Raw genomic sequence first — 25187 nt, 5'->3', positions numbered from 1 at the left:
TATCTGTTGTGAGCAATTGGGAATGGCGACTACTACCAAAGCATGGTGTCCCTGCTGCTCTAGTTCTTACCCTCTTATACTGGGCACCTGTGGAAGTATCGCAGGGAATATTTTGTTAAGATGGCTCTGAATGCAGGGGAATGGAAAGCCTAGCATCTGAAGATGAATTTGAAAGCTCTCATACAGGCCCAGCAGGAAAGAACAGATGTGACCCCTCTCAATTCCTGTGCCAATCTTGGGACAGCAGCTTTATTATCACCGTGCATTGTGAGTTTTAATTTCAAATCTCGTGGATCTCCAGGGTTTGCCCTCACAAGTAGATATGTTGTTTTTGGCACCAAGGTTTGAAAGCTCAGTGAGCAGCTCTCTGCAGCTGTAACTTTAATTACATAGAGATGCTCCCCTGCCTTCTGTGAAGCAACCGCCCAGAATCTTATCGGAATCCAGAGACTGCTGGGCACGGGCAGGTTAAATTACAGTTATTAGGAGGAAGTTATTTAAAGATCAAAGTTGACTATCTTCTGAGGAGCAAAGCCCCCACATACCCCTGAAATGCAAACCAAACAAAATGTTTGCTTATCATCTCAGACTTCCTCTTGTTTTTTGCAGCTTGCCTACGAATTCCAGCACATTGCCTTATTCTTTTCCCTACTAAAGCAATATGCTTTTATGATGGGGGGTGGGATTCAATTCAGGTCCCATCCAATCCAGATGGTCAAAGGCAGGCAACAAGTTCAACAAGGAGTCAAACCAGTTGTTCTGGGTTGTGTAAAACAATGGCTGTCACTGCCCCAAACTGCATACAGTCTTTGCTTCTGCTGCCATATTAATTTACAATCAGCCTTCCCCAACCTGGTACACTCCTGGAAAATGGGAGTGCTTAGAGATATCTCAGTAGGGGCTGGTTCACACATAACACCAAACAAGTTTGCGAACAAGCCTTGTACCTCCCTTCTCCCCTGGCATGTTATGATTCAATGGGTTACTTCTTCCTTGGTGCAAACCATCATTTGCCAGCAAACAATGGTTTGTTTGTACATGGCCTCCAAACCAGTGTTGCAAACCACATTTAAACTGTAATTTACAATACTCATTTGGAGGACAAGTGCAAACTGTAATTTGCTGATGTGGATGCAAGGGCAAACTATGGTGTGCACCAGAGAGGGAGTAATGGCACAATCCTATGGATGTTTAGACAGAAAAAAGTCCTAAAACTTCCAGCATTCTCCAGCCAGCCAGGACTTTTTTCTGTCCTACCCTAGGGTAGGAGGGAAAAGGAAGGTGTGTGAGCACAAGGCTTGTTAACATAGTGCCAAAGCATGATTTGGTGTTACACTGAATTGAGGCTAAGTTCACTGTTATCCACAGAACTATGGTTAGGTGCTTCACTAAGGCATACCTGGGAGCACATCAAGTGTCTTTGATGTGAACACTGAAAAACAAAGTCCTGATTAGAGGAAGTTTGTTATTAAAGGGCTTATTTTTAGCTCCATTGAAACTGAGAGAAAATAAACGGTCTCAATTAGACTGACACTACTAGCCTCAGGAAGTTGAGACAGCCCTCTTGTCCATGCTGGTGCCACAGCCTCGGTGCATAAAAGGTTACAAATGAGTAATCAGGATACAATTATGATGATTGCACAATGCATTTATTCCATCAGTCCATCCCCCAAGCCCCACCCAGGAATTGGGCCAAGGATAACTGACAGAATTCAGTGCAGTGGACCTCTTCTTGTGAGCTCTGGCAAATTGTTCCAGCTCAGGCAAAGCCTTGCACATTGGCCCTCAATCACCAGGCACACTAGCATCAGGCAAAGCCTTGCACATTGGCCCTCAATCACCAGGCACACTAGCAGAGTGCCTGATCTACCTGTCTATAGCCCACCTCTGATTCTGATGCTTGTGGTTGTGTAGTGTAGCATCTGTGTAGTTCCATCAAATGATATTTTAAATGGCTCCATAAAACATTTTCCCAGATTGGCATTCTCACCGTTTCAATTCTGTACTGGTGGCAAGAAAGTGTTAGTTCCAAGTCGTTTGATGACTAATTAAATCAGCCTTCCTCAGCCCAGTGCCTTCCAGATGCTTTGGACTATAAATCCCATCATCCCTGATCATGCTGGCTGGCATGGATTACAGTTGTACTCCAAAAACATCTGGAAGATACCATGCTGGGGAAGGCTGAATTAAATTGTCCCAGACTTGGGAAGGCATATCTGCCTTTAAAGGGGTCAGAGAAATAAGGATTAGCTGGTATATTTTAGGTTGGATGGTTCTCTCTCTCTCTCTCTCTCTGTGCACATTTGCTGCTGTAATGCATTTTTTAACTATGTTTTGTCAGTGGGATGTCTGTTTTATTTTTTTATTTATTACATTTCTATATTGCCCAATAGCCAAAGCACTCTGGGCGGTTCACAACAATTAAAACCATAAAATACAATATAAAACTTCAAAAGTTTAAAACTACAGTATAAAAGAAAAACCCAAATAAAACCTAACAGCAATGCAAAGATTTAAAATACAGTAACAGATTTAAAGCCACAGAAACTGAAAGAGTAAAATGCCTGAGAATATAAGGTCTTCACCAGGCGCCGAAAAAAGCATGTGCGAGCATTTGTCTCCTGGCAAGAACAAATCAGGATCTTGGTGCTGTGCCTGTAAAGGCAACCATTCTCCTTACGCCTGTCCCCGAGCCCTGCCCTCCAGATGTGTTGGACTACAACTCCCAGAATCCCCCATGGCTGGCCTTGGGCACCAAGCTGGGGAAGGCTGCCTTAGCCTATTGAATCTTTTTGACATTCAGCAGCAGTATGGTCAAAATGCTGATGTGGAGGGATTTGCACATTTGGAGACTGAGTTTCCATGGTAGCAAGCCTCATGTGCAAGGAACTGGCAATTCAAGGGAGGGGAGGGGAGGGGAGGAGAGGGAGGGAGGGAGGAGAGAGCCCAACGGAAAGGAGTCATTAAAGTATGTCAATTGGTATGCAATACCCTTGCTATCTTTAGAGTGTGCTCCTACAAAAAACAGGCAGCGTTTTTCTGTCATTACAGCAGCAGAGTTGGGCATGAATGGGAAGGGAATGAGTTCTCTCATCTCTCACTAGTGGCATGTGGAGCTGAATGACAGGTCGCTTTTACCAACATCGTTGTGTGCCTTATAACAGGGAGTGAAGGTGGGGGGAACCCTGTAGAAGTCCCACTGCATGCTGTGGAGGTGGGGAAGGAGCCGTTCAGTGGGAATAAATGAAGCCAGTGGAGGCTGGTGGCTCCGATTTCAGTGGGGCTGTGTTCCATTCTGGGTTGTAGTCAGAACCAGCCAGAACTGTAAAGGAGCTATTCAAGGTGCTGAATCCTATAGGCTTCTTTAGAGTTCTGGCTGGCTAAAACCCGGGATGGATTCACAGCCCCACTGAAATCAGAGCCATCAGCCCCCAGTGAATGGAGCTTTGGGTTTCTGCTTGCCGCTGCCCTCCCCAGTGAACCTACCAATAGGAGAGCCAAATTCCTGCTGCTCCTTTGCTACTCTCCTTCTGACTGGCTGAGTGTGGTGACGGGGGCCACAACACCACCATCTCCGTGCTTTTCCCTTCCTGTTTCAATGATATTTGGAGGATGTGCTGCTTCTGGGCTACTAACAGTGCAATCCTGCCCATGTCTACTCAAACGTGAGCCCCACTGAGCTTAATGGGACTTGCTTTCAGGTGAATGTGTATAGGATTGCAGCCTAATTTCTTTGGAAGCCCGACCGTTTGAGTGCAGCCTTGATTGTTGTGAACTGTTGCAGCATCCTGAACTGAAACCAAAGCCAGCAGAGTGAAACATCCAGAACTGTGCAGTGATGAAAGAACTAGGTTTAGACATGGGAGGCATCCAATCCCTGTTCAGCCATAATGTTTGCACAATGGCCTCGGGCAAGTCTCTTCACTGGAAGTTGTAGGCATATAAATATAAACAATTCTGACACTACCTTGAGTCAGTAAGTCAGTGAAGCCTGATCATATTTATACATTTCTGTGTGTATGGGTGTGGGGGCCAAAACGGTTCTTACTTTAAATCTGTGTCTAGCAGCTATGCCTTTTTTTCCCATTTTTTACTCTACAGTAGGTGCAGAGGGCCTGATATGGATTGGGACCCTAGCATGAGGAGTTGGGAGGCTTTTAAGATCCAGATCAGGGCCTCTGCACCTACTGTGGAGTAAAAATGGAAAAAAAGACGTAGCTGCTAGACACAAATTTAAAATAATCACTGTATTATTTTATACACAAGCTGTGTGTGAGAGGGCGGGGGTTGAGAGAGAGAGAGAGAGAGAGAACAACAACTGATGCTCCTGTATTTATGCTATTGTTCTGCAATGTCAATCTATAACAGCCTCCCCAACTTGGTGCCCTCCAGATGTTTTGGACTACAACTCCCATTGGCCCCAGTCAGCATGACCATTGGGGACAGCTGAAGTATACAGAAGCAAATAAGAGGAAGAGTATGCTTCTTTTTGTTATAGGCTTTTAAAGTTCTTATGACAGTGAAAAACTTAAATCAAAATAAAACCTCAATAAAAGAGAGAACGATGTTTTACAATCCCAGCTTTCATTAATTTTTTAAAGACTCCCATAAAACCCACTGAATCAACTCAGTCATAGATGCCATATGATGAACAGGCAGCTTAAGAGCCACTTAATATTTAATGAAACAAGTAATAATGTTTTAATGGCACTTGCCCTTTGCTCTGGCGTCTAGTCCACGTTTTTCTAAGGGTCTAATTTCTTTAATGTTATTTTTTAACTTTCTAATGAATGTTCATCCACCCACTGTGTAAATGCAGTGGGGGAGAGCTCTTTGTCTTCTCAACTCATCTTAGAGCAGGGGTCAGAAAGTGAATCCATGTTTGTGGCATCAATACATTATTAACACTGGACCAGCTTTCCCCAACCTGGTGCTCTCCAGATGTGTTGTCCAACACATCTGTTGGGCACCAGATTGGAGAAGGCTGCACTAGACTTTTTCCATGCTTAGCCATAGATCATATTAATTCAGTTAAGGGTATTTTTATACAGCCTGGTCGAACACCCTTTGATGCCAATCCATAATATGCTCTGGCAGCTCCAAAGGTCTCAAGAGTACCAGAGAGCAACAGGGGCTCACTCTTGCTGCACCCCAGATTTGTAAAAGTAAAGGTAGCTACGCCTGGTGTCTAAATTGAGTTGAAGAATGCATATGCTAGTTCGCTTCTGAAACAGTGGGTGAAATGACCACTGGCAAAACAAATACCATTGGTGGAAAAGATTCCCCCTCCCCACTGCAGTCTCCTGTGTGTCCCCAAAATCTGCTCTGGAGCATTGGAGGACCCTACAGAGCAGATTTGGGGGGTGCAGAGGGAAGAAGAAGAGGAAGTCTTGTTGCGCAAGCAGAAATCTAATCGCGTGACAATGGATGTTGCTCACTATGACTTAGTAAGTGAGCTGTGTGTGTGTGTTTGAGAGAGATAATTTCACCTATTGTTATGATCTATCCATAGAATCCTAGAGTTGGACAGGGCCTTGTAGGCTATCTAGTCCAATCTCCTGCTTGATGCAGGGAATCCAGAGCTCGAGCATCTTCATCAAATGTCTTTCCAGCCTCAGTTTAAATACCTCTGGTCAACCCTTGCACTGTAAGCCTCTCATAATTGCTACAATTTGCCATGGTTAAAGCAAGCCATAAACAAAAATAACGATGTGTGTGTGACTGTGCATAAGATGCATGATTCCTTATTGGACACAGCCAACAGTGTCTCATGTTACGGTGTTCTTCATTGCTATGTTCATGTATTCTGGGCAGGAAAAAGAAGCGTAATCTGCAATGTACCAATACATTTTCAGTGCACCTGTAAGCTAGAAAGCATTTGAGAACCAATGTAACTTGACCATCTGCTTTAGCTTCAGAAGTGATCCTGGTTGAGAAAATACTTCTTTATGTCTTTAACGGCATACAGAGGTGCTTTCCACAAGGAGATCAGTAACAGCATGCTCTAAACCTGATGTTTGATATACACCACAATTAAACTCTGACACGCAGCTGGAAGAAAATGCTTCATGAACCCTGGCTGAACTTCTGCTAGGCTCTCCTAATACTCAAAGTACTCTTCTGTAAAGTCCGTGACAACAGAATTCTGTCTTGGAAGTGAAGACTCCATCTGGATAAGGATTATGAAGATGGCAGGAGGCATGAGGATGTGCTGATGAGACACACATTCACAATCATAGGAATTAATATACAGTAAGATGTGATGTCCCTTTCTCTGTGCATTTCTTCCTGGAAACACTACCTAATGTCTTTCCAACTTTTCCATCCAGGTTGGTGGGCATACCATGTTACCCATTCGTTGGATGCCTCCTGAAAGTATCATGTACAGAAAATTCACCACAGAAAGTGATGTTTGGAGCCTTGGAGTCGTTCTATGGGAAATATTTACCTATGGCAAACAGCCATGGTATCAACTCTCAAACAACGAGGTGCGTCCTGGGGTAAAAATAACGGCTTGTCTCCTATGGTGTCATTCTCCTAGCACAAAACTTCTGCCGCTCGCAGAAGCCCCATTTTCATCCTTGCACATCTCAGATCTAATACTCTGATTCCACTTGAGCAAGCCATTGCACAATCCGTTTCACAACTCATTATGCCTTCAGCAGGCCAGGTGTTACTTGCACTAGTTATGCTAGTTGTTCCACCAATAGCACTTGCACAACCACTAGGAGAACAATGCTGTCTTCTGTCCTTTTCCCATTAGCTTAACATTGGATACAACCCAGTCTGCTTTAAAACACAGTCAGGCTGCGGTGGTTTAATCCACTGAGAACTCCTTGAGCCCAGAAATGTCCTTCCATTGGTCAGTCTCAAGGCACTTATAGGAAAAAGAGTGCAGAAGTGTTAGGCAAAAAATGTAAATTGGGAGGTGGTCTTAGAATGTATCAACAAACTCTCTGACAAGTCGGCAACAAAGGAACCAATACATTGGCTGTCTCTTTGTCTTTTCTCTGCCTCTTTCTCCAGGTAATTGAGTGCATTACGCAAGGCCGTGTCCTGCAGCGACCTCGTACGTGCCCCAAAGAAGTGTATGATCTGATGCTGGGGTGCTGGCAACGGGAGCCTCATATGAGGCTCAACATCAAAGAAATCCACTCCCTCCTCCAGAACTTGGCCAAGGCCTCTCCAGTCTACCTTGACATCCTAGGATAGAAACTCCCAGCACTTCCTCTTATGGAGGGCATGAATGGATGTGTTCAGTTGCCACTAAACTCCATTAAAATGTGTTCTTGATTCTGACAGTATTAAATACAAACATACGAAGAAGTTTCAAAGGGCAAGCTGTGTGCATTTCTCCCTCTGTAGACAAACTATTGACTTTGTATCGTTACTGACATGTATCTCTCCTCTTCTTCATTCTTTCTGTTTCTTTGTGTGTCCCCCCGCCCCTTGATTTCTATTCAATCAGGCTTCTGCATTATCACAACTCTGCATAGACAAAGGCCTTAACAACCTGACTTGTTATATCAACAGACATTCCGTTTTGCCCATCACAACTAACAATGCCTTGTTGTATTCATGCCTTTGATCTGGATAAAAAAAAGGGAAAAATGACTCAAACTTTCTGAGTTCTGCTGTACGGATATCTGGAGCTTCTATGGATTCACCTCTGCTTCATTTGCTTGGCATCTGTGTGGAAAATGGAAGAACAGCATCCTCTATGGGAATTTTTTTTTCTAGCTGAGATCAAGCCAGAGGGAAAGAAAACAGCATATTGTGTAATCCACTCCTTGGAGAAACTATAGGATCAGATGGCATCCGATGTACCTCTTTCAAACATTACGTTACTTATTTGAAAGGGAAGGAATTCAACACTTTCCCCTGGGAAACATTCAGGGAAGAGTAAAGGCACTTCCAAGTGTGCTGCCATTTTTAAATTGATAGATGCATTAATGTGGTCTGTGTTGAAAAGTAAAAGGTGTTGCCTACATTTCCCAAAACTGCATAAACCTCATATGCTCAACTAGGGAACCCCAATCTTGTCTTACAATAGCAATTTCTGATGCCTCTGGGACAGGTATTCTCCAGTTAGTCTTTGATCGTGCAGGCAAGAGCTGGGGCATGTTTAACTGCAGTATAATTTCCAGGGCCACTTCCTAAAATATGAGGGCTTTAATAGGATTGGGCAAGAGGTAGATATGGAAGGATGCTTATCTTATATACGGCTGTTTTGACAGCACGCTCCTACCTTTGTCCTCTTCCAACATTCCCCTTTTTACCCCCTCTCCCTGTGCAAACTAAACCCAGCATGGCCCCTGTCAATTAGTACACAGTAATTTGTGCTGAAAAGAGTTGCTCATTCCATTGTACACCCAAATAGGCACAGCAAACTCATGAAGGAAAACATATATTTAGTTGTAGGAAGGTTGTTAGCTGCATTCAAACATCTATACATTGTTACGGGTGCAATAGGCTGGCACAACAGTATTGAAGATTATATTACAGATGTGAGAAAGAACATGCCCAAGAAGACTCTAGAGGAAAGGCAGTATGGTTATCACTTGACAGAATCCAGAGTTCAGCAACAGTCTGGTTGATTGAGTGGTTTTATTCCAAGCATGATATATTTTTAGCCTTTGATTTAGGATTAACAGGCATTGTGTATATACAGCATGGCTGCTGGGTCAAAGAAGGCACACTCGTGACATAAATGTGGAAGGTTTAAGATTTACATGTCAGGTGATTTTTTTATTATTATTATAAACCCTTATGACGACATAAAATCAAACCCACTTTTTCTCTCTGAGGATGAAGGTGGCTTTGCTGTAAAAAAGGGGGGGCATTTTTAATAAGACAAAATGGGGTCATAAACACACAGCTCGTCAATATTTTGTTATTGTCATGTTATTTAAGAAGTTAAGCACTCATTTTTCTAAGTGTTCCTGTAATCGTTTTATATATGTTTTGCTTACATTTCTTATTTATTAAAGCACCTTCTTTTTCCCCTCAGTAGTTGCAGAAGATATCAGGCAGTATCCTACGGAGTGATTCTGCTAACGCAATTGACACTGCGCTAGCATAAGGGACCTCTAGTACAACTCCAGTAGCATTAGCTTGCACAATGTGTTTTCCAGGGAATTTCGTTGTGCATGCTAATGCTGCTGCCGTTGTGCTAGAGGACTCTTACACTAGCGCAACATCACCTGTGTTAGTAGGATGACTCCATAGGATACTGCCCATTTTAAAGAACAATCTAATCTAAAACAGCAAATGTTAAAAGTGGTGAAACTGGACTCACTTATGTCATTGACAAAAGTTGGTGAATAATACATATAACAATGTAACTCTAAAGATATATATATATATATATATATATATATATATATATATCTTTAGGGATATCCCTAAAGATTTGAACAGGGTTTTTTTTTAACGACTGAGGATAACTGATATAATATGAATTGTAAAGATTATTTCAGTGATGGCTGAGAAGAACTTAAACAAGAAAGAAAAATGTTGAACATTCAGTCTTACCCATAATCTTTGAGAAATAATTTTATTTATTTATTTATTTATTTATTTATTTATTTTTAAATGTCATTCTAGTTCATTTCCAAAATGTGAAAAATATGGGATATAAAACTTGAGATGTTACAGATCACTAAAAGACACATCTAACCAGATATTATGTTCCCATAGTCGTTGCTTCCACAATAAAGCCCTTTAGTGCTGCTAAGAGTATATTGGTTTCTGTAATTAGCTGAAATAATGGAATTAAAATGGAGGTTCCTCACAGCACTTAATATAGCACTATATTATCAGCATTGTTCTTCACCATAGCCAAAATCTTTCTGTATTTTTTAATGTTCACTCCTAATTAAATACTGTTCAGAAAAGGTATTTTCCAATGTTAATTAAAAGTTTCCTGCTTGCAGGTCCTGTCAGTTTCTGTTCTGGGTTGTGTGTGTTTGTGTGTGGAGCAGGGAGGCTTCAATTACTTGTTTCCTTGCATTTCTTTTTTCTTTGCATTTTACTACTAAAATATGAAAAAAAATAAAAAATGCAAGGGAACAAGTAATTAAAGCTTTCCCTTATCCCAAAGGAATGAAGCTGACATTGGGGCAATTAAGAGAGGTTGTTCAGGGGGCAATTAAGATGCTGTTCATCACTAATCTTTCCTGGTCAATAGGAAGCAATAAATGGGCAGGACCTAAAACCAAGAAACTTTAATTAAAGGTACAGGAACCCTAAAAAGCCTCAATAGTACTTTGCCTTTTCACACTGGACAAGCTGATGTTGCCGTTGCATTTTATAGGGCAGAAATCACTGCAAATCATGTCTGAAAATATATGGGAGAATACTGAAAAAAACTGGACTGCAACAATTTGACAAACTCAATACAAAGTGAGTGAACTAAAGGATGGTAATTCCCAAGAAAGGAGCTAATATGGAAGCAAACGTAATTAAAATGCACCATTTTTTATCTCAAGTCATATTTTTGAGATGGTCTCAGCTTGAAAATAACCATGTATATTGTATGACTGCTGAAGGACTGTATACCAAAACAAATGTAAAATTTGACCAGATGGTATCCTTTTTTTCCTTACTGGAAAAGCATAATAGAGTAATTTAAAATACTGTGTTCTAATATAGTGTGCAATAGCATAACCATATGTCCATGTTAAAGGACCAAATGTTCTATACAGCCAATGTTCTGTACAGTGTGGCTAAAACTTGGCCTGTATTGCAAACGTAGACCTTAGTGAATAAAAGCTGCTGTCATGGTAGGAAAGGTGTTAACTAACTCATGCTAACACAACATTTGCATCTATTCATTCAAGCAGATATAAGTATAGGAAACTGAAAAGAAAATGGAAAAAAAGAAATATATTATTATAAAGGGAAAAGGAAGGAATAATCTACTGTGTATTGTACTGTGTATATTTGCCATACTTACAACTTTAACTAACATGCTACACTGAGCAAATATGACAATCAGGCTAATTGATAAAGGGAAAACCTTTCTTGACTATGCTACAAACATTCATATATATATATACAGTACTGCGCAAAAGTCTTAGGCCACCATTAGATTTGTTGTTTTAGCAATGGTATAATGACCATATATAATTATTTCTCAGTCTCTTCATTAGAATACAACCAGAAAATACAGGAAATTTGTATGCAGTATTCAACAATAGGAAAAAAATCAGAAAAAACAGCTTCCATAGGCTAAAGTGGCAAGTATTTAGTGTGACCTCCCCTTACACTAGAGTAACAGCAGGCGCCTGGCCAGGAATGGTCTTTGTGGAAGGGTAGCAGCCAAGAAACCACTTTTGCAGAAGGGGAACAGGGTGAAAAGGCTAAAATATGCTAAAGCTTACAAAGATTGGAATGAGGATCAGTGGAAAAGAGTATTATGGAGTGATGAATCCAAGTTTGAAATTTTGGGGTCCAAAATTTCCAATTTTGGGGTCCAAAATATGTGAGAAGAAGAGTTGGAGAGAGATGGATGAATGAGTGCTTGCGGCCTTCAATGAAACATGGTGGAAGTTCTGTCCTGGTTTGGGGCTGCATTTCTGCTAGTGGTGTTGGTGATCTTGTCCGTATTGATGGGATCATGAATGCTGAAAAGTACAGACAGGTTTTAATTCATCATGCCATTCCATCTGGAAAGTGCCTGATTGGGAATGATTTCATTTTTCAGCATGATAACAATCCCAAGCACCCTGCTAATGCAGTGAAATCATATTTAGCGATGAAAACAGCTGATAAAACACTGGCAGTCATGGACTGGCCTCCACAGAGTCCAGACCTGAATATTATAGAGGCAGTATGGGATTACCTGGACAGAGAAAGAAATAAAAGACAACCTACATCTAAAGAAGAACTCTGGGAAGTGCTGAAAGAAGCCTGGTATAATATACCAGAAGATTACTTCAGAAAACTTCAGGATAGTCTCCCCAAAAGAGTTCAAGATGTGCTTAGAGCCAAGGGAGGTCACACTTAATGCTGACTTTTGCCTATACATATTTCCTGTATTTTCTGTTTGTATCTTAATATAGAGACCAAAAAATAATTATGGATGGTCATTAAAACTTTGCTAAAACAACAAAGCTGGTGGTGGCCTAAGACTTTTGCACAGTACTGTGTGTGTGTGTGTGTGTGTGTGTGTGTATATATATATATATATATATATATCAATCATGTGTGTGTTTACATAAATTTGTGTATATATCCACAGTAGATACGTACCATGTAAGTATTTTATAAATATTTGATTTATACATATGCAGACATATGTGATTGTGTGTATATGTATAAATTTGTATACGTTACACACATATTCTTACTGGTGATGTATAGATGACAGTGAGATCAATAGGTTGATAGAGTATGCTAAGTAACCAAAATCCATTTATTTTCCATTTGTCTTTAGTTGTGTGTGTGTGTTTTTAAGCAGTGTATATTTTTCAACATATTGGAAATCAGTATTTAATTTGCATGCAGTTCTGCATAACCGGAGAGATTATTTACTAAGGCTATACACACTTACTTGGGAGTAAGCCCCACTGAAAGCAATGGGACTTGCTTCTGAGTAGATATGTATAGGATTGTGCTGTTAATGCCTAAAACAGCCCCACCATCACCATCCCATCGATTTCTTTCCGATGGGTTTTAACAACCTCCTTTGGGGCTGTACCCATTTACCTGGAAGTAAATCCCATTGGACTCAGTGGGATTTATTTCTGATTAGACATGTATCTGTAAGCCTTACTTTCTTTTGCAACTTTTTGTTTTATGAACATCCATCATGATTTTCCACTTGTCACTTATGCATGCACGGTAGTATTTCCAAGGATATGCTGGAAAATTCAGGTGCCACAGAACAGGTAAGATGGAATCACAGAGAGAGCTACAGAACATGGACTCATGTTAAATAAGAGCTACATCAGAGCTGGTGTGTATGAGAGAGAGAGATTGAGAGAGAGAGAGAGAAGGAGAGAGAGAGAGGATTTGGGGTCAAAATATGCATGTTTAGTGAAGGCAAATGTTTCATTGAACAACTTGAGCAGATTCATGGTTTTTGTCAAAGCCCTGGACAGTAATCACAGTTCAAGTAGTGCTGATTTTAAGGCCACAGAAAATGACACAGTCCCTGAGCTAGCCCACAGTCCCTGTGGACAATGGAGAGTTAGAACCCTTGAGACTGTCTGAGCAATCTTGTTGGCGATGCTTCCCAACACCACTGATCAAGAGCTTATGCAGAGGCCCCTTATATACTCTGTAAGCCCTCTCTGAGCTGTTCCCAGTGACACGGACTGGCGGAGGGCTTAAACAGAGTATATAAGAATAGGTTTAAACACTGTGCCCTAGCTCAGGAATAGCACAATATCCTTCTTCAGAAGCCATACTCTAAGTGCCCCTGCCAAATGAGGTAAGGCAGGTGACCACCAGAGGGAGGGCCTTTTCAGTGGTGGCACTCTGGTTTTGGAACAGCCTCCCCTGAGAGGCTTGCCTGGTGCCTTTTAATGGTCTTTTTCGCACCAGGTGAAGACCTTTTTTTAATTCAGCTAGGACTTTTAAACAACTTCTTTTAAGCCTGAGCCATCTTCATTTAAATTTTTGCGTTTTTAGTTTTAGGCGTTTTTATTGCTTTTATACTGCATTTTAATTTTATATCTGTTTGTGCTCCACCCAGAGAATGTCTGTTATGGGGCAGCTATATAAATACAATAATATAAAATTCCCTTCAGCCTTGTTTAAAAATGAGCTGGGGAAACACTGCTAGCATGTCTACGACTTGCTTTTTGACAATCACAAGAGCAAAACCAAAAAAAACAGGCTGTTTTGGCTGAGCTCCAATACGCAAAAGCATTCGTCATATTATTCTTTTCATGCTCAGCAGCTTCCTAAGACATCTCAGCTAGCTGTGGCGGGGTGGGTGGGGAGTGGGCTTTGTAAAGTGACAGTGTCATGAGAAGGTAACTATTCTTAAAGGGTTTTTATTTACTCTGAATAGTAATTCGTTATCTATTAGATATCATCATCCACAAATAACTACCATTCGGGAGTTCAGTTGAGTAAAGCTGTGGAACCCACAGCCTTTCACCTCAGCTGACAGGCAATGACTGTCACAATGGCTGCAGTATCAGCACTTCATGGCCCATCTCGTCTCCACGCCATTCCACTCCAAGGTAGGTGCATCCTGCACTGAGCAGGGGGTTGGACTGATCCTGTGAACCTCACCCAGCCCAAGCAGCCAATTGTTGCCTCAGACAGAATTGTCCATCCACATGTTCATTCCCCTAATCAAGTCAATAGATGAAAAGTCTTCAGGCAGCCATGACAGATACATGGCTTCCCGGCCCCTCCCTCACCCAGGGCCGGCCCTGGTTTCTGCTACCCCTTTCTTTCTCTCCTTCTTCCCTGCCCAGTGTGCTGCTGGGGAGGGACAAATCACTCTTGCCAGAGGTCTGAACTGATTGTTTAGGCCAAGGGCTGCCTCGGGTCCTAGGCCACAGGTTACCTACCCCTGTCCCATATACTAAAAATATAGTTCCAGATTCTGTGTGGAAGCAACGTTAAGATGTACAGATTATACAGATGCCAGACAGGGCTTAGACCAGGAGCGCACAATCTGCAGTTTATGGGCCACATATGCTTCCTCCCAAGACCTTAACTGGGCTCCCCCATCTGTGCCCTGACCCCTTGCTACCATCACCACCTCCCTCCCTCTCTCTCAGCAATTTCTTGTCATTTTTCTTGCTCTGTTGGAGGCTTTCTCTCAGCACCAAGCCATGGAAATCCTACAGCCACCCCCTGCTGTCTCTTTTGTTCTCTCTACTCTTTGGAATAGACTGGCATAGGCCTTTACAGAATAATTGTGACTGACAAGGGCTTTTACGGAACAATTTGAAGCCAAAACACTGCCCAATGAAATTACTGAGTCGCTGGTTCACTAAGAAGATTATCTTGGGGCTGCTGTAGTCTGAACGGATTGCCCGAGTTGCTATGAGAACTGTGTGTGTGTGTGTGTGTGTGTGTGTGTTGAGGCTTGTAGCTAAATGAGAACATTTGATAGCACACAAATATGTATTTTCTTATCAGGGCTTAAATACTGCAGCCCTGATTCAAGACATCCTTATAGAGCCTTGGTTAACGCTCATTTTAATTTAATGTTTATACATTCATCGCAAATATGAAGCAAAAAAAAAAAAGTACATTGCAGGGAAAACACTGTGAATTTCACATGAGCAACAAAGTGACTATTTTTGCCATCTTTTTAACATATGTCTCAGGAGAAGAATTGGGAAGTGACAGTTATATGTTTTGTTGTTGTTGTTTTTACCGTCTATGCATTCAAAGCCAGGTCTATGCTTTTTTTGTTTGTTTGTTTGCTGGGAGAAGATATTTTAGAATGACAATTGGCTAAAACTGTGTTCAAAACAAGGTTGTTGGACAGGAAGATAGAAGAAAACAGAAATCAAACCTTTTCAGAAATCTACATACAGCCTTTAGGTATCTTTCTGTAACTTCAAAATACCAAAATGATGAATAAACAGCTGAGAGTGTTTGTAAATCAGCAATTAAACCCAGTATGGGTTTAATTACATCACAAATCAATTTAATTTAGAAATTATTCATCCCAGTGCTACAGGCCACCTATAGTATATGTAGATAGATATGTGTATATAGATATATTTCTAGATCTTTCTCTGTATTTCTCCTTGTCTGAGTGAGGGGAGAGCAAGATAAAGATCTAGGTATCAATATAAATATCTATATTGTCACTCAAAGTGTGACCTGGTGTTTGGAGCTATCTTGATCCCCCTTCCATTTTTATTTGAACGTGGTGTCTCCGTACAGATTATCTAGTGGTTCTTGTTTTGCACTTCGTTATCAACATTCATTGCTTAAAATAATAATAAAAATAATAAAAATAAAGACCTATTGCATCTTGGCTGAATTTGAAGTGATGCCTGAGTAGCAATGTTAAAAGTTTTGTTTGTGAACCATGTGACCAGCTTCTCTCAGCCTGACATGGAAAGTCTCTTGTACTAAAGTGTATTTAATTAAAATGATGTCCAACAATAAACGATGTCACCCTTAAAAAAGACAATTAGTGATACACTGACTATTACTTAAGAAAGCATAGGATTTTAGTGAATTCTTGTATCTTGCTTCCTTCAGATGACTGTTTATATCAGGGGTGGGGAACCATTTTCCTGGGGAAAGTCACATTCCCTCAGGAGTAATCTGTTGGGGGCAGCAATCTGGTGGTAGGTAGGGCCTGCCAAAAGTGGAATGGGCTACCCCTTTTCTTTCTTTCTCTTTCTGCCAACCCCAGCGCAACCACTCCCACTGTCTGAGGTGAGAGTATATGCACTGCCATGTCACCCCTCCCACCCCTTCCCTTTATTGTGTTACCCCCTCCCTCCCGCTCCCACATTGCCCCTTTACTGCTTGGCACCTCCCACCCCTTCCCCGTACTGCCACTGCATTACCCCCCTTCCCCCACGCGCCCCCACCCCTGTTACAAAATCATATTCCCCCCTTCCCGCATCATGTTTCCCCCTTCCCCTTACTGCTGCAATGATGTGTCCCCTGCCCCTTCCCACATCATGCCCCCCTCCCATTACCACATTGTGCCCACCCTCCTTTCCCCTTACCTTTGCCTCTGAGCCATGCAGCTGGAGTAAGTAGCTAGCATGGCTCTTCAGAGAGTTGGCCAGGCCAAAATATCTGGCTCTGAGGGGGTGCTTCCTCAGAAGCAAGCACAGGAGGGGTGTCCCAGGAAATCACTTGTATAGGCAGTCTCTGGGACATCCTGCCCACAATGCCTGACTCTGAGGAAGGACTCCCTCAGAGCCAGGCATTTTGGCCTGGCTGTTTTTCTGAAGAGCCACACTGGCTGCTTCCTCAGCTGATGTGGCTCTCCAGAGGGCGGGTACTCCAGAAAGCCCCACCAGCTGTTCTCTCGCTGCGGCAAGTGCCACAGGGGGAAAGTGACTGGCAGGGCTCCCCAGAGGACATACTGAAGGCAGCGGTGGTGGAGGGGGCAGGGAGGGAAGAGAGCAGAGTAATTGGCTGCTCCCCCTGTTCCACCACCGAGGGTGGGGCTTTACCCCCACTCATGTGAGGGCCGGCCCTGGTTTCTGCTACCCCTTTCTCTCTTTCCTTCTTCCAGGCCCAGCGTGCTGCCGGGGAGGGACAAATCACTCTTGCCAGAGGTCTGAACTGATTGTTTAGGCCAAGGGCTGCCTCTGGTCCTAGGCCACAGGTTGCCTACCCCTGTCCCACATACTAAAAATATAGTTCCAGATTCTGTGTGGAAGCAACGTTAAGATGTACAGATTATACAGATGCCAGACAGGGCTTAGACCAGGAGCGCACAATCTGCAGTTTATGGGCCACATATGCTTCCTCCCAAGACCTTAACTGGGCTCCCCCATCTGTGCCCTGACCCCTTGCTACCATCACCACCTCCCTCCCTCTCAGCAATTTCTTCTTCTTGTTGTCATTTTACCATGCAGAGTTCAGCAACTGCCTCTATCTGCATCTCTTTACCTGAATCTCCTTCCTCATGTCTGGTGCTTCTGCTCCAACCAGTACTGTGCCACCTCCATTGATGAGTAAGGCAAAAACATTCCCTCCCACTTCCTGGCCTTGCCTAGCCCAACCTCTTCTGCCAGAAGAAACCAATTGCAGCCACGGCTATCGGGGAGCTCTGCGCCACACCCCTCCGTGGCTTCCAGATCCTTCTTGCGTCCCACCTCCCAGCAGTGGATTTATGGGGCCTTCCCAGAAGGAGGCTGCTGGAGCCGCTTCCAGTAATGGAGCTGCTGCTGCTGCTTTTTTTTAACCTATGGTGGTTGCTGTAGGATGAAGGATACTGGAGTCTTGTCTTTTTCCTGATAGAGATATAGTAGAGCTGCCAAGGGGGTACTGTGCACTTGAGAAAAAGTGATGTGCAGGGAAAAGCCCTTACTGGCAAAGACATTCTGCAGAAGCCCAGAGGTACTTGTTAGTGCATTATCCTGTCACAGGTCCTGGGGCTGATCCCTGCTGCAGAAAAAACCAAAACAGTTTATATATTTGTTTATCTCATCTTCATCCAAGTAGCCTTGATAACAACCCTGTCCTGGCTATTGTTGCTTTATAGTGGCTACAATCTTTATCCAGTGTTTCTCTGACATGCTCCCTTTTAGCTCTGGACACCCCCTTCAGGCATGCGGCTCCCAGTAGGTCACTCAACACCCAGTACGGTCCCTGACCCCCAAAATGGTTGTGTACCCCTGACTTATACCAAAAAAGAAGAGCTCAGGTATAAGTTGCTGTCCTACCTCATAAAAGGCAAAAGATTTCTCTCGAAAATTGGCAATAGATGCCAGCTTTTCTAGTGTCACTTCAAGTATTGCACACTTCAAGTATTGGTGTAAATAAATTAGCCATCTGGAAAGTTTCCCCTAACTATATTCACCCTAGAAATACCATAGACTAATTGGGACAACTGCCTGGCTATGCCTGGCCCGGTGTATTTCTGAAAGATTTTTGCAGGGCCAAAGCCATCTCTATATTAGATCAAGGTGGGGACCTTTTTCCGCCCAAGACTTCCATTTGCTAATGCATAGCATACAAGAGGCTGCATGCCAGAAGTGGGTGGGGCCAAAGCCAAAAGTGGACATGGCCAAAGCAACATTCTCTATCTCCCCTTCTCTTTCAAACCCTTCTCTCTCTTTTTCTCCCTTTATCTCTTTCCTTTCTCCATTCTCCCCTCTGTCTTGCTTTCTCTTCTTCTCCTTAGCTCTTCCAGCCTTCTACTCCTGTTCTCTCTCTCTTCCAGTTCTCTATTTCCCTTTCTTTCTCTTGCACGATCTTCCCTTCTCTCCCCCCACAGCTCTCTCTTTGTCCTTCTCTTTCTGCCCTGCCCTCAGTATAGCAATGTGCCTTAAAAAAATAGGTCCTATTTGCACGCATTGCCAGGCAGGGGCCTCAAAGTATTCGTGGGGGAGGCAGCAAGCAAGGAGGAGAAGGTTTAGTTTCTGGAAAACAGAGACAATCTAGAAGTCCTGTATTGTTCAGTAAGGTTTTCCAAGAGAACACAACTTTAGAATTGCAGCCATAAACTACTTCTCTGTTTAGGATATCAACTATGAATCGGGGCCTTCTCCTTCCCCCTCCCCATAAATGCAGACTTGTTACACATTTGCTTTGTGGAATCCAAGATAGTCCTTCTGATGAGGGGATACTGCATTTTCCCAGCACTTAAACTGCAATATTGTCACTGGAAAATTGGGGGGGGGGGGCTCAGCAAGCACATTAATTGTAAATTCGGTATGGCATGCAGTTGTTCAAATGTAATTGGCCTGCATTGGATAGTGCCTCAGGAATTACTACTGACAATGCATTTCATTTAGGGACAGATGAGAATTTCATTCAGTTCATTTTTTGATACGAACTTACCAAAATTTGCAAATTTCATCACAAACAGGACAGAAAGAACTTGAGTATTATTAAAAAAAAAACATGAATGTGGGAGAAAGAAAAACAGATCGATTTGTCCATCCAGACAGAGGGCTTAGAGTGCTTAGCTTTTAAACGGTCCCTGTGTATTCAATCACATTTGTAGTACTGAATTAAGGTTGACATCTCTTTTTCTGACACATTCTTCATCTTCAACAGCAACATGGCAGGCAGGTATAATATGCTCCTCTCCATGCTGGGAATAGCTGTAACTATTTAATTTGCCCAATGCAGAGTGGTGAGGATTTCATTTGATTATTTTTGGATAAGAACTTATCAAAACGTGCAAATTTCTTCATAAATGGGGCAAGGGGTACTTGAATTTTTTTAAAAAAACTGAATGAGAGAAAGCAAAATGAACAGAGCCCATCGCTAATTTCATGTCCACCCATAACCATGCAATTTTTAACCCTTTTAAAAAATACTAAGAAGCTGATCACAGTTTTAGAGAGCAATCCTATGGTCCCAGGAGAGCATCACAGGAACCATGGGATTCTTTGTAGTCCCCCCTCTGAGGCTGTAGACACTGTTACAACCTTGGAAGGGGGACTCGGGTATCCGTTCTCTCCCCCACCTCCTCTCAGCAGCCTCTGAAAGAACTGCATCGGCTGCTTTCTGATGGCACCGAAGCAACCTCAGAGAGGTCGGAAAGAGGGTGTGCCGGCGGGTGGGAAGTGAGAGAAGGGAAGGGGAAAGGAGATGCCAGGATACGAAGAATCCCATGGCCTCTCCAGCCCCCATCCCACCCCTGCCAGTGTGCCTTCTTTAGATGGGTTCAGAGGCCAGTCTACAGTAAAATTGCAACGGCAGGAGTACAGAGAGGCAAAAATTGCCTCTGGTGCTTCTCCTGTCCTGCCGCCAGTAGCCCAGCAGCAGAGCACTGGAGGCTTCCATCTAACAAGACCACAACCCATAAGACTGCACCCTTACTATACTATTCCACTATGTGGGCAAGCTCACCCTCAATTGCTGTAGCCGTGCCATGCCATTTTAGAAACCAAGGAAGCTGCCTTATGCCAGTTCAGACTGTCCATCTAGCACCGTATTGTCTACTGTACTCACAGGCAGTGGCTCCTGAGAGTCTCTAGCAGAGATCTTTCCTACCTGGTCCTTTTAACTAGAGGAGCCAAAAATCAAACTTGAAACTTCCTGCATGCAAGGCAAGTGCTGGGTTAGTTCACTGGGCTACACAGCCTTTCTCTGGACCCAAACTCTAAAAGCAAATCTTGTCCTTCTTAAATTGATCTCAGTGTGTGTGATCTTTGATGAGGGCGTTCAGCACTGCCACCACTACCTAACATGGCTAGAATGCACATCTGCCCTGCTTCTATTTTATTTTTGTTTAAGCCAAGCAGTATAGCTATTTCCCCTTCCTGCACACCTACACCACACCCAGCAGGAAGACTATTTCCTTATCCATTCTATACGGACTGGAAATCAAAATGTTGTATTTGAAGCAGGATTTGGGCTCCTATGTGCAAAAGCTAATATGTGGCTGAGGGAGGCATACTTCCATTGGTCATTTGGAAAGGCTCTCTGATGAAATATTGACTAGTTGTGAAATGGATTCCAAGACATTTCTAACACTATTTTTGTAGAAGGCTTATAGAAGAGATCAGCAAGGTAGATTTTGTGGAACATCTTATGACGGATGTACACTGCAATCCTGAACATACTTACCTAACTAAATTCAATGGGACTTAATTCTGAGTGTGCATAGGATTGCACTGTTCATTTCTCTAATGTAGCACACATCACACATCACTATCTTTAATTGTTTATCATCTGCCCTGCGTTTCATAAATATTCATTGAGGGGGAGTTCTCCTTGCGTATACGTGGAGAGCTCTTTCACTTGAGGAGGTCAGCGTCCTGCTTCAAGTGTAGGAGTTCACTCCACATCCATCTGTATATGTAGAGAACTCTTTTTCATGAATATCCAATGGGCACTCATTAAGGAGGCAGTGCGTGGCTCCAAGAACCTCTCCACACATTCATTATACATGTGGAGGAGGGGTTCATATGAACCCTACTTATATCATCTACAGGCTAAACGCACCCAACTCCTTCAACCATTCCACATGGGAATTGGTCTGAATATTTTGTTGGTTGGTTTCGGTCAGGCAGTATAGAAATATAACCAGTCAGGCCCCTCACCAGCTTTGTCACCCGCCTCTGGACATAATCCAGTTTGTCAATATCCTTCCAGAACCGGACAACGTATTCCACAGTGCAATGCAGAGGAGAGAGAAAAAGTAAATAAGGAAATATCTTTCCATCACCGTTCTCAGTCTCTTTCCTACATACGCATACATAACAACCGGCTTTGCCCCTGCCCATCACTTAATATATCCACTACTTTCTTGTTTTATAATTGTTTTGAGTTTTGTATTTAAATTACAGAAATAGATGCCTTGGTCTGATTATTCTGTGGACAGTTCATCGATCTTCATTCTATAGACACCGAGGTCATGTAAATGTTTCTCAGACAGTCACAGTTGGGTCACTTCTGACTCCTTTATCTTGTTCACACTAGCCCAAGCCAAACCTGAACAGGAGATTTGACATAAGATACAAATTCACTGTCTTCTGTAATCTGTAGCACATTCCCATCAAACCTACTCTTTCCCTATCACCCCCTCACACACACACACACACACACACACATATGCTACTGAACTTTGCTGACTCCTTCCAAGTATCTGGCCTTTTCAGGTTCCTCAAGCATCCATTTTAGCCTGCTGCAGTTCTTTCATCAGATACATTTCTCTAATATTTTGGGAACTGGTGGCATATACAACCAAGTATGCATGCACACACACACACACACACACACACACACACACACCAATTACTAGATTCTCAAGCAAGTGTGGAACTGGTAGAAACATAGCTGTCCTGTCTCCTAGCAACAGGGTAGGAAAAGAACGAAACCCAGAGAAGTGGTTGCTGAGCAGTGCTCTGTATGTCAGGCATTTGCGCATTTAGCCTTTGTAGCATTTGATTGCTATTTCCAAAATAGAGTTCTTTATTCATCGAGCGATTCTTTCGTCATTGAAGTTACCCTATTTAAGAACTCCACCAATATCCACAAATCCTATAATCAACACTACAGGCAATCATAGCCTGGAAGTAGGAGCTGGTGGCGAACGACAAAATAGGCTATGCACATGAGACACATTTCCTCTTTCCAGTCAACTTCAGTAAAGTGAACATGCCCCTTTAAACAACCCATTCAAGGCAGAATTGTTCCAGGAGACAAAGAATAACAAGTTTAAAATTGAATGTCATGCTAAAAGGAGATCATCCATAAATATATTCCTATTTATTGTTTTCTTTTTCCTTTTTATAATCCCCAAATTTCTGTTTAAGTAATCTTGGTTGTCAGATCCAAGTCCACTGCTTCCTTTCTTAGGGCTAAAAGCAGAAGCAGGCCCCCCAATTCAGTTCTTAAAAGCCCCCCCCCTTACCCCTCACATTATAGTCCTACTCCAGATGGGACCTCTGCACCTACTCTAGAGTGTTGTTGCTTTTTTTAAAGGCACAGCTGCTAAACCCAGATGTGTGTGTGTGTGTGTGTGTGTGTACACACGCACATATCTATTTTGTATGAAATTTGCACATGCTCAACACTGAGATTAGGGACATGGAGATTCACGGTCGCGGAGATCGACATAGTAAGCATTCCATAACTTATGGCCAGGGCAAAGATCCCTCTACAAAGTGACTGTTTTCAGCTGCATAAGTAGCAGTGAGCTGTTTTCACCCTTTGCAGCATCTGAACCAATTTTGATTCATATCTCCACCCAATCAGGCAAGGGCCACAGATGCCCCAGCCCTGACTTTCTGGGTCTGCAGGTAGGACATTTATCTCATATCCAGCCTTGTGTTCCCATGGACTAGGGTAGGACTCTTTGGGTAGGACTCATTTATTTATTTATTTTATTATATTTCTTTACCACCCAATAGCCAAAGCCATCATTAAAAGGTACCTGGCCCAGTGTTTTTTTCTCTGTCAAAGAGGAGAAGAATGCTTCTTTGCTTCTTCTACAATATTTGTAGGCTCAATAATATCCTGTGTGAACAAACAGAGAGTGGTTAAACATAAAATCATAGAGTTGGAAGGAACCCCAGAGATCATCTAGTCCAACCCCTACTCAATGCAGGCTCTGCATTGCAGGATGCAGCTACAACATCCCTGAGAGATGTCTGTCCAACCTCTGCTTAAATACCTCCAGCAAAAGGGAATCCATGACTTCCTGAGGCAATCTGTTCCACTGCTGAAAAGCTCTCACTGTTAGTAAGTTCTGCTAATGCTTAGCAGAAATCTGCTTCCCTGCAATTTCCACCCTTTTGTTCTAGTCCTGCCATTGGGAGAAACAGAGAACAAGTCTGCTCCATCTCCTGTATGACAGCCTCACAGATATTTGAAGACCATGGCTATCATGTCTCCTCTTAATCTCCTCTACTTCTGGCTAAACCGTTCCTCATAGGACTTGGTTTCCAAGCCCCCTCACCTTCCTGGTTGCTCTTCTCTGGCTGTGCTCCAGCTTGTCAATGCCCTTCTTAAAATGGGCTGCCCAAAACTGGACACAGTATTCCAAATGCAGCCTGATGAACGCAGAATAGAGCAGAACTATAACTTCCCGTGATCTGGGCACTATGCTTCTGTTAATACAACCCAAGAATGCATTAGCATTCTACTGCTGACTCATATTCAGTTTTGATCCACTGATGCCCAGGTCCTTTTCACATGTACTGCTGCCAAGCTAGGTCTCCTCAATCCTATATGCGTATCTTTGTGTTGTTGTTGTTGTTGTTGTTGTTGTTGTTGTTTTGTGCATCTAAATGCAAGATGTTACATTTATCTCGGTCAAATCTCATTTTATGAGATTCAGCCCAGTGTTCCAGCCAGTCTCGATCCTCTTGAAACTTGATCCTGTATTCTGTGGTGTCAGCTATGCCTCCTAGCTTAGGGTCATCTGCAAATTTGAGAAGGAACCCCTCTACACCCTCATCCAAGTAATTTATAAAATCAAATGTTGAATAGCACAGGGCCTAAGACAGAGCCCTGCACTCCACTGGAGATCTTCCTCCAGGAAGATATTAAGCCTTTACTTAGCACTTGCTGAGTATGGTTGCTCAACCGGCTATGGATCCATCTAATTGTGGTATTGACCAACCCACAACTTATCAGCAAGGATATCATAGGATCTTCTTGATGACAATTCCAAATCAGCAAGCTTTCTATGTCTGACATCTCATTCTGCCAATAGTTCCATGCATGTAAAGCAGAGGAGTTGAACCTCTTTCAGCCCAAGGACTGGATTCAATTTCAGATAATCTCTTGGGGGCCGCATTCCAGGCTGGGAGGGACTAAAGGCAAAGGGGGCAAGGCCAGCAGCAAAGGAGGAGGAGCCAAACATACCAAAAATACCAGCATATTTTAACTTGAAGCTCTTACTGCTTATTGACAAAGCCTTAGGAGAGGCATTTTAACCTTTTAGAATGAGGAGAGGATTGCAAACAGTAGGCAGTTGGGGGGAAAGTAGGAACCACCTGGTGACATGGGGAAGGGAGCATGGCCAGCTGGGAATCCTGGTGGAGTGCACTGGGACCCCTGGCACGTTGGATGTAGCCCCTGGGCCTGAGGTTCTGGTA

At 42.8% G+C, this 25187-nt stretch overlaps 1 protein-coding gene across 1 annotated transcript in view; it reads left to right on the top strand.

The window, feature by feature from the left end:
* Nucleotides 1–7595, top strand: part of NTRK2 (neurotrophic receptor tyrosine kinase 2) — a 252017-nt gene extending 244422 nt beyond the window's left edge. Inside the window, exons 18-19 of the mRNA XM_084834187.1 lie at nt 6330–6488; nt 7027–7595. Of these exons, the coding sequence (XP_084690313.1) occupies nt 6330–6488; nt 7027–7212 (345 nt within the window). The 3' untranslated portion in view covers nt 7213–7595. The remainder of the gene's footprint in view (nt 1–6329; nt 6489–7026) is intronic.
* The last annotated feature ends 17592 nt before the right edge of the window (nt 7596–25187 follow it).

The sequence above is a fragment of the Heloderma suspectum genome, chromosome 2, assembly GCF_057233095.1.
Source record: "Heloderma suspectum isolate Gila_16-S chromosome 2, 16-S_ref, whole genome shotgun sequence".
NCBI lineage: Eukaryota > Metazoa > Chordata > Lepidosauria > Squamata > Helodermatidae > Heloderma > Heloderma suspectum.
The sequence above is the reverse complement of the archived record's forward strand: the minus strand, read 5'-3'. Positions and strand labels throughout refer to the sequence as shown.